The sequence below is a fragment of the Scomber japonicus genome, chromosome 2 (assembly GCF_027409825.1).
Source record: "Scomber japonicus isolate fScoJap1 chromosome 2, fScoJap1.pri, whole genome shotgun sequence".
Lineage (NCBI taxonomy): Eukaryota > Metazoa > Chordata > Actinopteri > Scombriformes > Scombridae > Scomber > Scomber japonicus.
Genome location: NC_070579.1, coordinates 30,621,408 through 30,637,190, shown reverse-complemented (window position 1 = coordinate 30,637,190; position 15,783 = coordinate 30,621,408). Strand labels below are relative to the sequence as shown.

Below are 15,783 nucleotides of genomic sequence, written 5' to 3'. Positions count from 1 at the left end.
AAATGAATTAAAGGTCTACTCCAGCAATTTAGTATCATATTTTCATAAAGTTGGGTGAGTCATAAGAAACCAAGATATCCTGACTTATCTAGCTCCCAACTAGATCCTACATTTCCCATAATACACCTTGCTCATTCGGTTGATGAAATGCTCCTTTAAATTAATCTTTAAGAGCAACACCTCAAGTAATATCAGTTTCCATTATTTAGACTGTGTGTAGTCCAATTTTTAGATTGCATTAATCAATACTGGTATCACTATGTTACTGCTGCTGATGTTGCTGTGAAAAAGATGTTTTAAATACTTGAATTCCACTTGAAATGGTTTACTTTAATATAGAACTAATGTCTATTTTGTATGTTAAGTGTGTGAATTTGTGAATTCCTGTTTGCTTTGTATTTGCTCTCCATGTATTTTTATTCTTATACACGTCGTTCTTGAAAAGACCTCGATGAGACATCCTGTGTTAATAATGGATTAACTAGCTAGAATAATGCAAAGGCTAACTAGTTTAACTTCAGGGACTAAATTCATGGTCTCTTTAAAGAATCTCTTTAAAGTCTTGATCGATTTTCAGGGACTATACTGTAAATTTGTGAATATGTGAAACTTTTCTCAAATTCTGACTTTGATTTTGACTCAGAGTTCAATTTAGTCTGAGCGCTGTCAAAAATATGATCAGCAAAGCACATTTATCCTTCAGTAAAATCAATGAAATTCCCATCACAAGTTGTAGTTTTTGTAATCCTCGCCTTCCTTGCTAAGAGCTGCTTCTGTTTTTCAGAGAAGTGGAGGTCATGGAGAGGATGATGAGTGTGCCTGATTGGCTCTGCGCACTGTGAGAGGTACAGATCCACTCCACATCACTTGAGCATCTGCAGTAAATGTCTTCTAATCTAAACTGCCCCGGATCACAGAGACGACACGAACGTCGGCATTTCAAAGACAGTTCCCATGAGCGCTGTGGTTCTTCATGTAAGAATGTGCTAAAAATACAAAGCGTTTGAGCCTCTGCACAGTGTTTACAACCCCACAGTAAATGAGGGCAGATAGGCCTGACATCTCTGTTTCTTCAGCTACATGTCTTCATCTTCAGTGCCTGAGGCTTAACTGCACTCCAACATGAAAAACTGACAAATCAAGCCAAGACTATCCACCAGTGCCCACAGTGCATTTAATTAGCACCTTTGCCTGGCCTTGCACAAAAAAAGGTCACGAAAGGGTAAGAGGCACACATGCTCTTCACTCACATAGACTTAAATACCCCAATTCTCCAACTTCAAGTGCCACATGCTCTACATTATACAGGCTTATAGGCACAAAATAACAAAAAATGGAACATGAAGGACTGCTGTGATATTTGTTGGACATATTGGAATACTGTGGGCCAAATCATAACTTGCCGCTGTGTGAATTAAAGCTTCAAAAAGTGCTCTGTGTCCTTAAACCAAGTGGCTTTTGCCAACAGCTGACAATAGCCTTATTGAATATCAGCAGCATATTGTGAGTCAGAATAGCTGGCCACTGTCTGGTAAACAGTGCTTATGATTTCCATGCGGATGGAAATTGGCTGTCTCCTGAGTTGGTGGAAATGACAAGAAGTTAATCCTTGCTCTCAAATTAACACATTCTGAGTCCTTTGGCTGTAGTGTGCGGATATAGATGTACAGCCATACACACATCCATCAAAGCCTACATTAGGGGAATAACTCAGTTTGCTGCATTTCAGATAAGGAGGTTCTGCTAGGCACCCAGCGATGCAGAGGATACTTCTGGATGAATTATAACTGGCTGTTTGTGTGAATCTGGAGATGTGAAATTGTCACATATGACTGCGGTGGCTCACCAACAAAACCTTGAAATGATGCCAGAGAAAAAGATTTAATTTATATCAAAATTATAGATTTATACTGGATTATGTTCTCTTTATTGAGGGTTCACAATCTTCAAGGACTCTGGGACAGTATTTGGCTGGTTTAGATCTCACCTACCTATTTGTTTGAGTTGTGTTAATTTTCTTTGGGAGGGGGTTTGGGTGTTGTGTTGATGTTATGTTTTTTTTGAGAAGCTGTGTGGTATGTTTGATGTACTTAGGGTGTATGCCTCATGCTTATATACTGTACAGTATGTTCTCATGTTTATGCCTAGATTTCTATATTTTGTTCTCTAGTGTAAAGCACATTGAGCTTGTAATGAAATGTGCTGTATTTAAAAAATTGACATCGCCATTATCAATAGGCCGTGGTTGAAGGATGTTCTCTCAACGACACCACATCTATGAATGGGTAATTTTTCATAGTGACTTATATGACGTAAGGATTACCACTAAAATACATTTCCTACACTAAAAGAACATTGCCATGGTCAGGCCATTTCTGTTACATGGTGCCCTCATTTCATATACTTTCCTCTCCAACAGTGTAATGTGTAACACACTGTGAACATGACAAGATTTTGACCTAATGACTTCAGTTGACATCGAAATCTGCAGCCCTAAAATCTCACCATTATTGTCTATAATTTAAAGTTAGTATGAAATCAACATTTTAATAATGACAATGGATCAAATGATGATGTTTGATGTGAAAGGGGTCGCTGGTACAGGACTAACAAACCAGAGAGAGTTATCACTTGACTGCTGAGCTTTAAGCCTGTTTATTTATTTATTTAGCTTTTTTGCCTTTAATTGAGAGTCAGTAGAGAGAGACTGCAAGCACAGGAAGAGAGAGAAAGGGGTACGACATGCACCAGCCAGGGGTCAACCCGTGGAGGTTGCAGTTAAGTCACCAGGGTGCCCACTTCTACAGAATTAAAGCTGTTTTGGTATGACCATTAGCATATGGTGGATAATGTTAACTAGTGTTTGCTATCTTTACATACTGTAGATACTGTTGCTGCTGTCAGTAGCTGTTACTGAGTCACTTTATTGACTTCATGATCTTCTCTACTTTTGCTATTATTAATTAGGTTAGCATTTACTGTCAACCTGTATGTTTACTTGGTACACTGAATATAATCATTGGACAGCTCAGCGTTATTGCTTCTTCTTTTACATCTCTTCAATATATTCCCACCATCCACTTGCAATATCATTAGTACATGACACCAGAGTTGCCACATTGTGCTCACAGCAGCAAATGTCTTACTTTAAATAATTAGCTTTAGTGCAATGCTTTTCTCACAGTTTGTGTCCCAAACACATCAATCTTCTGTGAAATGCAAAATGAAGTGTAATATTTTTAACCAGGAAGGCCCATGGGAACCTACTGAGGTAACAAGTCACCCATACTTTCACACATTTATAATATACTATGATACTGACTTTGGTTGTATCCCCTATTATCTTAATCACTGCGGGGAACAGAATTATACTATTTATGGTATGCGTCATCTGATGGCAGTATTGTGTCCATCATAGTTATATAAACATGCTATGGCATATTCTATATAGACTACTTACATAAGTTAACTGGGACAGAAGCCAGAATGGATTTTTCTGGTTGATGGGTTAGAACTGATCCGTTAGGATTTGATAGGAGAAAATAAGACGACACATTTCCTTACAGCTTTGCCTAAGCCAGGAAATCACATGGACATGAGCATCCTGTATGAAGAAAAATGTGGGATCAGAGAAATTTTAATGTTCTTTTGTTCCTCTTAGGGTCAGCAGAGCTGCAGGATTTGCATGCATCGAGGTGGGGAAGCATATAGAAATAGATTAAAATGAAGACAACAACATGATTGTTTTCCCTTTATGAGATCATATAGTATGGCCTCAAATCACATGGCACTGTGCCACTCTAAACTGAAACATGGATGGAGCTACATGAAGCTTTTGATATCCATGTCAAAAGAGATTAACAGTCATGGCATCTTTTTATGTGGCCTTGAATACCTTAGGAGCATATGTAGCTTCAGAGAGCAACGTTGTCCGGCCTAAGCTCTTGATAGACAGACTTCATTTGTTTTTCAGTGGCAACTTCCGCTTAAAGCTGCTAAGAGTAGAATTTGCCTCTTAACAGATAGCCCCTAAGGATTAGTCTTCATAATCTGCAGTTCACTGATCCTCGAAATCATACTGTCTGGGTGCTCTGAAATCAGCTTACAGTGACAGTAGATGGTGTGCGAGTGGTTTTATGATTGAATTGCATGTCATGTGGGTTTTATGTACAGTAGTGACGAATAAGAAAAAGACAGTTGTTTAGGGAGTGCCATTTCCAATCTGAACAGAGGACACCTAGTGTTGTAGCAACAGGCTGTGTGTCAGTCTCTCTCATGCAATCTTTCAGGTCTGTTCTGATCTGCTGTGATGAGAGCAAAAGTGTTTACTGTGTTTTGTCAGTAGGCACATGTCTAACCCATTAATCAATCAGCTAAAAGGATTTATATTTATATATGAATCACAATCTGATTCTCATCACTCAAATGTACGGTGGCCTAAATGTGCCTTGTTCAAAAAGGACGCAAATGCTCATATGACAGACAACACAGACAGAATCCGGTTTCGTGCCGACAGGCCTTTATGTGGATAGCATTAAGAATCCAGACAGGATCTAAATCAAACAACTGTCCCATTTATACAGCCGCACAGTATATTGAAGTTAGATTACAAAAACACTTGGGTAGTCATTGGGTGCAAAATACCAGATGGTGAATGAGACTGGATGAGTGGACTAAACTATGGAGCGCCTATGAAGTTAAAACAAATCTAAATGTTCGTCATTGAAAACGGTCATCGAGTGCCTCACTTGAGTTGACTTCAATTCCTCAGAACATTAATCCTCATTATTCACAGGGAATTTTCTTGGAAAACACTTGAGGTAATCCATGTTGGATTGGATTTTTGTTCCCTTTTCACTTTCAAATATATTGTGATTAACAACCAGTGTGAAGATTCACCCTGTCAACATTTTTTGCCAAGCATTAGAGCTACCGTTATAATTTATTAATGAAATATTCTAGACATGTCATCTTTAGCTATAGACAAAGCAAACATATATATGTGTCCTATTGAACAGCACTTTCAACCAAATGTCTGAGTGAGTACACATTTCAGGACAAAGAGAGAACAAACAAATGAATTAGTACTCAGATTATTCTGCGTGTCAAGAAGTCATACAATTGTAAATAGAGAATTCATATTGCTTAGTTGAGGACAGTCTGGCCCTGGAGTACTGGAGACATTTCTTATAAATAATGAGTTAATGAAAATGAGAAAAATTGTACTTGTTTTCTTTAATTAATACAGGAATGTGCAGTTTCCCCCCTTGTTCTGTTCCTTTTGAATGATGGAAGTATCACATATGATTTAAGACAGAGAACAGTAAAAATAAAGCAAGCACATACAGTAGACTCTCTGGGTTTTGGTTCCTTCACAAAACAGGGGAAATGTTAATGGATCCCTATAGCTGATCAGGAATTTCGTATCATTCCTTCTTCTTTGCGTTTTCCCCATTCTGTGGACATCTACGCAGAGCTCGACACTGCCAGTTTCTTCAAGTGGTCCATGAAGACCTGCAAGCTGACGTCGTCTGTAAGGATCGGGGCTCCTGTCTCCTACAGGCGCACAGGAAGGAAGAGAGGGGGAAAAAAAATAGTGGTTGAGTGCTTTACTCATCTTCAAGGTCAGATTGAATGATCCAATTAATTCATGCAAAAACTCTTTGATAATCCCATGCTACAGACAGCTGTAGATGTATTCAGTGTTTGTATACAGCAGGTGATGATTCTGCTCTTTCTTGATTGGAGATTGCTATTTTCAGCAATTTTCCCCAATTAGAATCAATTAGCTAAGCCAAGACCAGTGCTTGCTGAAATTTTCACTTTAAATCTTTTGAGTTGTTACTGCAGATTGTTTTTCAACCAGGATGCAGACCTCCAGATGTTTTTAAGTCTCGACACATCTTGGAAACTTATGTGAAGTGGTTTCATTGTTATGTTTTGTTATGAATGCAGAATTAAATGTCAGTGGCTGCACATGACCATCACATTTTATTTAAAAATGCTTAAGAAGCACATAAAATCCAAAATAATCTGATAGAATCGATAGTCATGCCATTTTTTAAAACCATACTCTGTTTCCATTTTGCTTTTCGAAGACTAATTCTTCACTCAGTCCATTTTAAAACATAGTAAATACAAGACAATAGGTTGTTGCTTATAATAACGTACCTGTCCCCAGGCGTAGAGGTTGTTGTGGGTCTGTGAGGGGTTGACTTTTGAGAGGAGGAAGCGAGCCTGTGAGCCTCCGTGCTCTGTGTCGATGTACCGTGGCATGGGGAAGCGCGTCTGTAGGATCTCCTGAGCATCGTCCAGAGGAGCCTGCAGCAGCTGTTTGAAGTTCTCATACTCTGCCATTTCCTGGTAGCCTGCCTTCCGCCACTGAGCAATGGTCTGTGGAGAAAAAAAAAAGGGGGATATAAGCATTAAGTAATGTCTGTTGTTCAGCCTCAAGAAAGAAATCATGGAGATGACAGATAGAAAGATTTTTGGAATTCAAATCTTGTGAAATGAACAGATGCTTTGTTGGTGAGTTTACTGCTGTGGTTTACTGTCTCACCTCTCCATGGTAGATAACGAGCTGGAAGAAAGTGTCCATCAGCAGGATCCGATCTGGCAGGATGCTGCTACTGTCCAGGAGCACAGGCTGTGAGGAAAAGACAGCACACACACACAGTTTAGAAAACAAGCACTGACCGACATCTATATATGCTGCCAGTGGGATACACAGTACACTGTTAATGGTGTTCAGAGTGTGAGGCTGACCTCTGGTGGTCCGTGGAAGGAGTATGAGTAGAGGATGGGTTGGATCATGATCAGGGACTGGGTCAGGTCCTGCCTGACAAAGTGGTGCCTGTAATATGATGACTCATCTGGGCTGTTGTTAAACACCTGGAGGAAGGGCGATCGCCGCAGGTGGAACATAAACTGCAGGTGGAGGAGAGAGGAATTAGGTACCAGGAACGTCAAATTAATAGTCTGTGGAATTCAATTATCAATTTCTTTATAGATTCACAATCATAAAAAATGTAGGGAAGTTTACCTGTGGGTAAAGGGACAGAGACTCTGACAGTTTGAAGGATGTAGGATCGTCTTTATTGAACTGTCCGAACTTCTGGCACTGAAACCAAGGGAGACAAAACATTTTTTAAATTGTGAACATGCCAGAGAATAATCTTTTAATCACATAATCTAACACATCACACAGAATAACCACAATATGACAACAATTGCAGCCCCAAGTGACGTTTTAACTATTTATAGTCATATTCAAAACAATGGATTTTTCTTTGCATCACAAAGAACAAGTGGCGCAACTACTTTTGGGTGTGCCACTCACCAGGCGGATGAGCTGCCTGTCGAGCCAACGCAGAACATCTGGCCCTTCCTCCGACTCCGCTCTGAAGACTCCCAGGCGAGCCATGATCACGGCGGCTGCCTCCTGGTCGAATGACGACTCGATGTGCTGAATTTGGGATTGAGCATCTGCCCAGCTTGGGTTAGAGAAGAAAGCAGGGAGGCGGCAGGTAAGCATGGGTGTGGCATAAATGACGCACATGTACGTAGCTCCATGACGACTTGGTCTCAAATAACAGGAATGTAAACATCCCGTTCTGTGGCTGCCTTTGAGTCCAGCTGTCACTTTCTTGGCAAAATACCAGCTTCATTATCACACTGATCTACACTAGCATTGAGGGAGTATTCACTGCTGATAATCTTTTCAGCAAAAGCGTGTGACTAATAATACACAAGGTGGACCTAAAATAACTTTAAACTTTAAATAGTGCAGCAGTAAAACCAGTCTTACTTCCTGGCGATGGTGGTGACGCGTATCCTCCTCTGCGTGTTCGAGTGCTGGTACTGGGTTACGAACTGGATTGCCCCTCGGCCGCCCTGTGGGACTGGTGCATTGTGCTGCACACACAAAACAAAGGAGACAGTGAGATGTTCATCGCCTTCATATTCCCTCCATTTGCTCTAACAAAAAGGCCTTCTGCTACAAGCAAGAAACCACATACTACGTCATTGTTTGGAGAGTTTTTAGCTAAACACACCCTCCATCACAACTGGTCACTTTGTCCGATGTGATTAGCGACATGCTAACGTTCAAATGAGTGATTTTTTTTTTTCATTTACCTGATTCACCACTTCAAAAAAGACACCCAAAGTGGTTGAGGGGTTGAGACTGCACACTTTCCACTGGCTTGTGCCACCGATGCCCATCTCCTACACACACACAAAAAAACAGAGAATACATTATGATGAATGCAAGCGAAGAACAGCTCTCAGACGCCCTATTGTGAGAAAGAAGGAATCTGAGTGTCCCAGTTCAGTTTCAAAGGACAATGACTCACATTCTCTGAAACACAGGGACCCTTAGAGTTGAGTGAAACACAAGGTCCGATGGTTCCGCACACCTTCAGCTCCCTTGATGTCTAAACGTAAAGAGAGAGAGAGAGACACATTAATTCAAATTTTCACGAGGGAAGTATTAATCTAAATAACTTCTAATTCATATTTACATTACAAGCACAAACACACAAAAAACAAAACAATTAGTTCTAAATGTGTCAGTAACTGAGTTGAAAAACTACAATTTTACCTTGACCTCCAGGACGCCTCCGAAGGCCATGCGGAAGTCTCCGTTGTAGTCTTTGCTGAAGACCCTCTGGAAGGTTTGCTTGAACAGGGAAGTGTTGAAGGAGTCTCCCATCACTATGTGGCCCCTGAAAAAACACAGCATAACAAATCATTTAGATGCTGAATTATCCTTTAATCGCATATGACAAATACGATGCTCACACCCTCAGCTGTTTCAACAGTGAGTGCTGACGTACCCGGTGAGATTAGATAAGCACTTCATCTCCAGCAGTCCGGTCTGGTCCAGTGCACAGGCGTAGATGTCAATGCAGTGTCCGTTTACTGCTGAACGGTTGGACATGGCTTCGTAGTACTGTGTCATGCAAAGATGTAAAACAACAGCTTTATACCAGTGAAAATATACTCTATTACTTACTATAGTAAGAAACTTTAGATTCATATGAGAGGATTCATGCATTTATTCACCTTGGTGGCTTTCTTCAGGTGGCGAGCATTGTCCTTCTGGATGTCATGCCATGAGCGGATGGGAGTTTTCAACTCGTCGCCCACAACCATTCCTGGGCCCTGAGTGGGGGGCCCTCCGATAAACAGCATCACACGAGCACCTGTGTTGGGGAATGTGCCCTGAGGATAGGAGGAGAGTAGGATTTGGTTTTTAGTTGCTGCAAGTGCTGTTGTAGTTCTGCTCAGGCTTTAAAATGTTAACATGTCTTTCTACTATTCTATTCAGTTCAATACAGACTTTATAAAAAAGGACACAGCTCATGTGAAAGAAAACAATCTAAAAAATGAAAGATATTCCACAATGATCCACATCAATTGTTCAGCTGTCTAGACGAGAACCTGACAGATCTCAGTTCAGGGTTCACTGTTCGCAGAATCCGATAACCTACAGATACAAGGTTTTATATAACAGCAGGTGGGTACACCACCAACATTAAACATTTGGCTTTTGCTGCAGCTTCTTGGAGCTTTAAGCAGCAGCCTCATACTGTCATTATAAACCACTGGGATTCTCTGAGTCTCTGCATGCTGCCTTTTCTGTAGTAACACCACAGGTGGGCAGTATATACATATATATAGCGGGGCATGAAAAGCTTTGAAAAGAGAGGTTTTCACAATCACTGAACACACTCTCAGTTTACAAGCCAGCATGTTTGCTTGTGTGTACACCTTTAAGCACTATCTGAAATGTCCTTATCATTAGCTCATTGGTTGTGTAATGGCTTGAATATTCAGCCTCATTACACATTTTAAGGGCAATGCCAAATGGGAAGAAATCAGGAAATACTCATTTTCCACTGTCCCTACTTCTGACAATCATATTAATCTTGTTTGCATTATAAGATGTTGAAATCTACACCTTATTGTGAACATACACACAATAACTGTTGAAGATCAGCACTAGATGGACAGAAAATCACCCACGTACATAGGTCGTTAGTGAGAGAATTACCATCAATGCACTCTGTTCCTCCATACAGATGTTAAAAATAGGAGACAAAATTCCACAGTTTGACAGGATAGAATTTCCATATTCTACTCGTATTATCAATCAGGTTTCTTACTAGAAATCTAGGAACCCTATTTAATGTAATTTGTTAAATATTTAGAGGCATCAATAAAACACATAATAATTGAGGAATTTTGTCTTTTGTTTTATCTAAAAATCCCCTTTAAGGAATAATAGACATATCAGTGCCATTAGTGTAAAATATGAACTTATTTAGATCCATACTCATTTTCTGTCGCACATCTGTACAACACATAATGGCGCCATTGTGGGTGAAAGTGATCAGCTTCTGTGATGCAGTACTTGTGCTGAATCCTTGTTTCTGGCTATGGATGTGAATAATGAGCACTAATGAACTAGTGACCTGGTCGCCATTTAAAGAAGAGTGTTAGTGGGGAAAAAAGTTAAGAATGAGGATCACCTGTGCAAATAACGCATCAGTTTCCTATAATGGGACCTTTTTTTAGTACATGTGCTACCGGAGTAACACTAATGGGACCTTTTTTTATTAAGACAAATCTGAGTGAGAGCTTTCAAGGAATCAGTTTCAGCAAAGGGCAAATCTCACAGCCAACACTACAACAAAGTCCATAGTCCAGGCTTCTGGGAAAGTCTGAGACACACTGAGACTTTTGGAAATGGGCCACGTAATCACAAAGAGCTTTAAACGTAATGTGAACATTCAATAGAAGGTAAACACTGATCCATTGGAAAAAAAAAAAGAGAAATGGAGTAAGAAAGTTTACTCATTCATTGAGAACAATTAAACCAGCCGATAGTGGATGCTGACTACTTTTCTGCAGCTCTGCCATATACGTAAAAAGACCAATTCATCACGTCAAATGCTTCCTGACAAATCAGTTAATCTGAGGCTGCTGAACGAGCCAAATATATTCTAATCAGACCTCATCTTCTCTCTCCTAGAAGAGAGTAAAACAGGAATGATATGGTGTACTGTAAGTTACATAAGCACACAGATTAGCCGTAGGAGAAGAGAGGATAATGATGGTACAGGGAAAAGACAGAAGGCAAACAGCAACCCGGCCTTTGAACTAACAAAGCACAAGTACTCTTTCTGCTGGAGATAATTATCAGGGAGTGTGCGCGTCTCTGAACACTTACATGTGGCACTGTCATCTTGACGAGGCTAAAGTTCAAGTTAGTTCCTCAATAAATTACTGCCAATTCATTTGCTGAATTTATAACTGATGTACATTCCTATATGTGTGTTTGTGTGTGTATTTTACCTCCAGCAGTCCGACAGCAACAGACAGTGCAACACCGGTGGAGCGGAGGGGCCTTTTACCCTGAGTAACGGGCCAGGGGTCTCTCTGAAGCTCACCGAGCAAGTCAGTCAGATTCATATCCACTCTGTGCACAGGCTGAAGGAACCTAGATATAAACACACACACAGACACATTAGAGAAGTAAAGCATCCTTTAACTTGGAGACATGAATACAGTTAACTGGCAAAGACACATGGGATGTGTTACTGCTCTTCTGTACCTGCAAGAGGCTCCAGCATCTTGAGGTGCTGCTGGGCGTCCCTGCTGTGCTGATGCTGCTGGCTTTGTTAAACCAAGCATCTCCTGAAACACACAGAAACACACACATTGAATTCGACAGCAATCTCAGCTGCGTTGATACACATATTTAAAACCACAAATTCCCAGAGAGAAAACAGTATAAGGAGGCTGTTACTCAGATTCAACTATGTTCAGTTTAAGTGTCCATATTTCAATAGTCTTCCCAGTTTGGCATCTGACATGTGAAAACTAACTTTATTCTACAAAAAAACCTTCTGTTTAATCTGAAAAACTATTTAGTCTGAGGAGCTTCAGAATTGCTTTTCCCCAGAGTTCTCATATTAATCTCTTTAATGTATCCGTTTAGTTCCACACACCTGGATTTGTTTCGAGGAGAGGTCCTTGGTGCCTCTGAACACGTAGCTCTTGGCAATTCCTTCACAGCTGAGCTCGTGAACCTGGACCATGCGTCCGAATGTGATGAGGCCCACCAGAGCGTTGGGTGGCAGCAGGCTGAGTGACATCTGAAGGGACTCCTTGAGGGCCTGGAGGTCCTCTTCTTCCAAACACGTGTCCACCACATAGAGGAAGATCAGAGGAGTCGGAGGCCCACGCTGTAAAGAAATAAGAATCGGGCTGAATTAATGCTTTATGTTTGGTATGCCGTTTGTGAATGTAGGTTTTTAAAAAAGGCAAGCACTAGCAGAGACAATGTGATCTCATAAGTTGCTCGTATTACTTTAAAACCATAGGTATTATTTATGATGTAAAACACTTTTCAGCCCTCAGCAGTTGCTAAACCAATGATGTTTCTGTATTATTACAATTGCCAATGTGTCTTGGAGCCTATTGTATAAAGTTTTCATTACTTGGACTTACAACTATGATATTTTCCCTGAACCCTTAACAAATAGTACTAAAGTATTTAGATATGCACCAGGCTGAAAAATAAATAAGAACTCTTCACCTGTGGAGGTCATTACCCAAAATCATTAATATTCACCTTTGCACAGTACATTTTCAGTACGTACAATCTGTATGCACATGGCTGTGGTCAGAGTGCAGACATGTGTGTGGTATTTACCTGCACTATGTACTCAATAGTAGAAAACTGTGGCATGAGTTCAGCTGGCTGGTTTACTTCAGATATGCCTGCGTAGGAGGGAGGGAACTGTAGAAACACAGAAAGAAGCAAGTTAACCAACCTAATAAAGGAATGTGGCTGCTCCACATGTAGTTATGCAAGTTATGACAACAATTAACATAAACTACAGGTCTAAAATTGTCCTGTTAGCATCAGCACTTACTGGGTTTCTCTGGAAGCAGAAGTTGCACGCCCATATTTTTGCTCTGAAGTCAACTTGACTGTAAAAAAAGAATAAAAACTATTTAGTTTGCTTCCAGTTGACAGGTGCATAACTGTGACTGATCATGGGCAGTACAGGGTGTATTTAGAGCTCTTGTGTACCGAATCTTGTTCTTAAAAGCAAAGAACTAAAGTTCTAAACAATGAAACCTCAGCATGTGGAAATGCTGATGCGTCAAAATATAATCACACACCACAGCAAACATATCAATGCAACCTTACTTCATCGTCAATTAAATTTACTCAAAAAGTACTACAATTACGAAATGTCAGGAACACACTTAGCAAATATGTTTTTAAATGATTCATATATAAAAAAGAGGCAAAATAAAAGCTAAATACCCACATTCTTGCTTTCTAATATTATGTAATTTAAAAAAAAACATTAATTTGTACACGCCATGAAGAAAAAACATTGATTTTCAGACTTACCACAGCGGGTTGAGCACTGCCTTGCAGTTGGCCCGGCTGCACATAACTGGTTCATATTGGACAGGGGGCAGGTCAGGTCTCTCCTTCAGGGGTGTGAATAGGCAGGAGACTGGGACCACAAGCCTGGTGGCTTCCAGTCGACTGGAGGGCCAGAGGTTCCAGCTGAATCTCACCCCGTCCCTGTCCTCATTCTGTTGGATGAACTCCTGGTAGGTCGCCATCACTGAGCTTCAGCAGAAAAACAGCCCAGTAGACAACAGTGAGATTGTAAGTCTGATAGAAGAACTGGATACACAAACTGTGACTCTCTAAACTTGCCCCTGTTTTTCCCCGTCTCTCTAAAACTAAATGCTCTTTCTTACTGGTGACTGTCAGTGAACACCTGCTCTTTATACAGGTGTTCTTTTCTTACATGCGAAAATAAGACGACGCGTCACTAGGAAACCTGACCAGCGTGTTTTGATGACGAAGAGTACAGAGGTGGAGTGTGTCAATGAAACATCAATGACGCCTTAAGCAAAGGAAAGCATCACCAGGACTCCTGTTATAGCAACTATGTACTCAAACCGGATTAGGAGAAGAATTTGAAAACAAAAGTTGCAATGTTTTGTTGTCAGCTGGGCAGATGATGTGCGCAGACTAAAATATGCTCTAAAGTACTATATAATGTCAGAAAATGGTGACCTCTTCATATGATTTGTTTTGTCTAATCAACAGGTCAAAACCCAAAGATATTCACTTTACTATCATATAAGACAATACAACCCAGCAAATTATCACAATATACACTGGAAGTAAGGACATGTTCTGCACTTTTATTTAAAAATGTAGTTGATCATTAATTTTCTGTTGATTTACAGTAATTGTACTTCAGATTATTGATATGCTTTTAGTAAACGAACAGACAACCCACACTGTAACTTTATTTGGGTGATTCCTGTACCCAATTAGAGCTGGAACAATTAACAGATGACAAATATTAACAGAATAGTCAGGTGAAAAAACCCCCAACTACAATTAATACAGTTATTTTTCAAGCATGACTGCAAAACACTGTAGTCCCAGGTTCTCCAATGCATGGATGTTTCTGCTTATCTCTGTGATTAAGTTATAGTAAGTTTGAGTTCAACTATACAACAAGATTTTTGAAGACATTACCCTGAAGAGATTAATCAGCAATGAGAAAAGAATGGTCAGCTACCCTGTATCTAATGTGTCTTTGTTTGACCTTTGACTAGCCATACCCCCCTCCCCTAAAAACAAAACAAAACAACAAACAAATAAAAGAGGGGGTGTTGGAGTGATACTGTTATGTGGGGGGTGATATGGGGTACTACTGGGAGGGACTACAGTACTGCTTAATCAGCATCGCAATTTATTCAATACAGTATATTGAATCTGATTACTTAATAGTGTATAAGACAGGCTACAACGCCACCTATCATCCCTACTTAACCCAAAAAATGAAGGTTTGTAGGTTAATGCTAGCTATGTGTCTTGGACTGTTTCTACTCAGGAATCATTCAAGACCGTTTTCTTGGTGTGTGCTCGCACGACGAGACAGGCGAATAAGAACGATGGTGGTTGTAAAAACCCAATGTAATTAACACCAAACGTTTTCTTTTGTTATATGTTCACCACTGTTGCCAAATAACTCACCGCTGCTCTCTGTAAAAGCTACGCTACGTTGAAAACCCGGCTAACGGAATGTAGCATTAACCCACTTCCTGTCCCCTTCATACATGGAAGCGGACCACAGGCCTCCTACTTTGGAGCAAAATAAAAGCGAGAGCTTACCTTTTCTATCAGGTTGGCCTCGGGTCTATTCAGAAAACTTAACGGTCTGTTCTGCTGACAACAAACTACAGCATTTGGAGGGAAAAGCCGACAGATGTATAGGAGGACAGATAGACCGTGGAGAGGTGGCAACGACTCCTCGTCAGCCGGCTGCTGCACTTTACTAGAATGACGTGTTACTCCAAGTTCAGACGTCTCCTATTGGTGCTTCTTGCCGTGACGTAACAGGGCGTACTCCGCGTACGCACTGCGAGAGGGTGTTCATGGGAAATAGAGTCTGGGACATGCCACGTTACACAGTGCATAATCAGATGTTGATTTCTTCAGTCGTCATGGTAAAATGTGATAACGTGTCTGCTTTCTTTCACCACTCACCGGTCCTATAACGTAGAGAGCTAATCTGATCACATTAAGGAACTAAACAAAACAACTGCTGTCACCAGTTGTGGGAAGTTTTGTTTAAGTGGCTTTCTACTTAAGATTAGGTAGACTACAATATTTACTTTGCACTTCACTCAAGCTGTCCAGATGCTGATTTATACTTAAAT

At 40.4% G+C, this 15,783-nt stretch overlaps 1 protein-coding gene across 1 annotated transcript; it reads right to left on the bottom strand.

Annotated features, from left to right (window-relative positions):
* Positions 1-4,497: 4,497 nt before the first annotated feature.
* sec23b (SEC23 homolog B, coat complex II component) lies at positions 4,498-15,393 on the bottom strand. Its single transcript, XM_053330963.1, has 19 exons — positions 15,236-15,393; positions 13,439-13,666; positions 12,948-13,005; positions 12,725-12,811; positions 12,018-12,254; positions 11,621-11,703; positions 11,362-11,506; positions 9,067-9,225; positions 8,838-8,953; positions 8,603-8,726; positions 8,355-8,435; positions 8,137-8,226; positions 7,808-7,914; positions 7,340-7,493; positions 7,043-7,120; positions 6,766-6,927; positions 6,560-6,646; positions 6,172-6,393; positions 4,498-5,556 (listed from the first exon to the last, which is right to left on the bottom strand). The coding sequence occupies exons 2-19, from the start codon at positions 13,657-13,659 to the stop codon at positions 5,467-5,469; spliced, it is 2,301 nt and encodes a 766-aa protein (XP_053186938.1). The 5' UTR covers positions 13,660-13,666; positions 15,236-15,393; the 3' UTR covers positions 4,498-5,466.
* Positions 15,394-15,783: the final 390 nt, after the last annotated feature.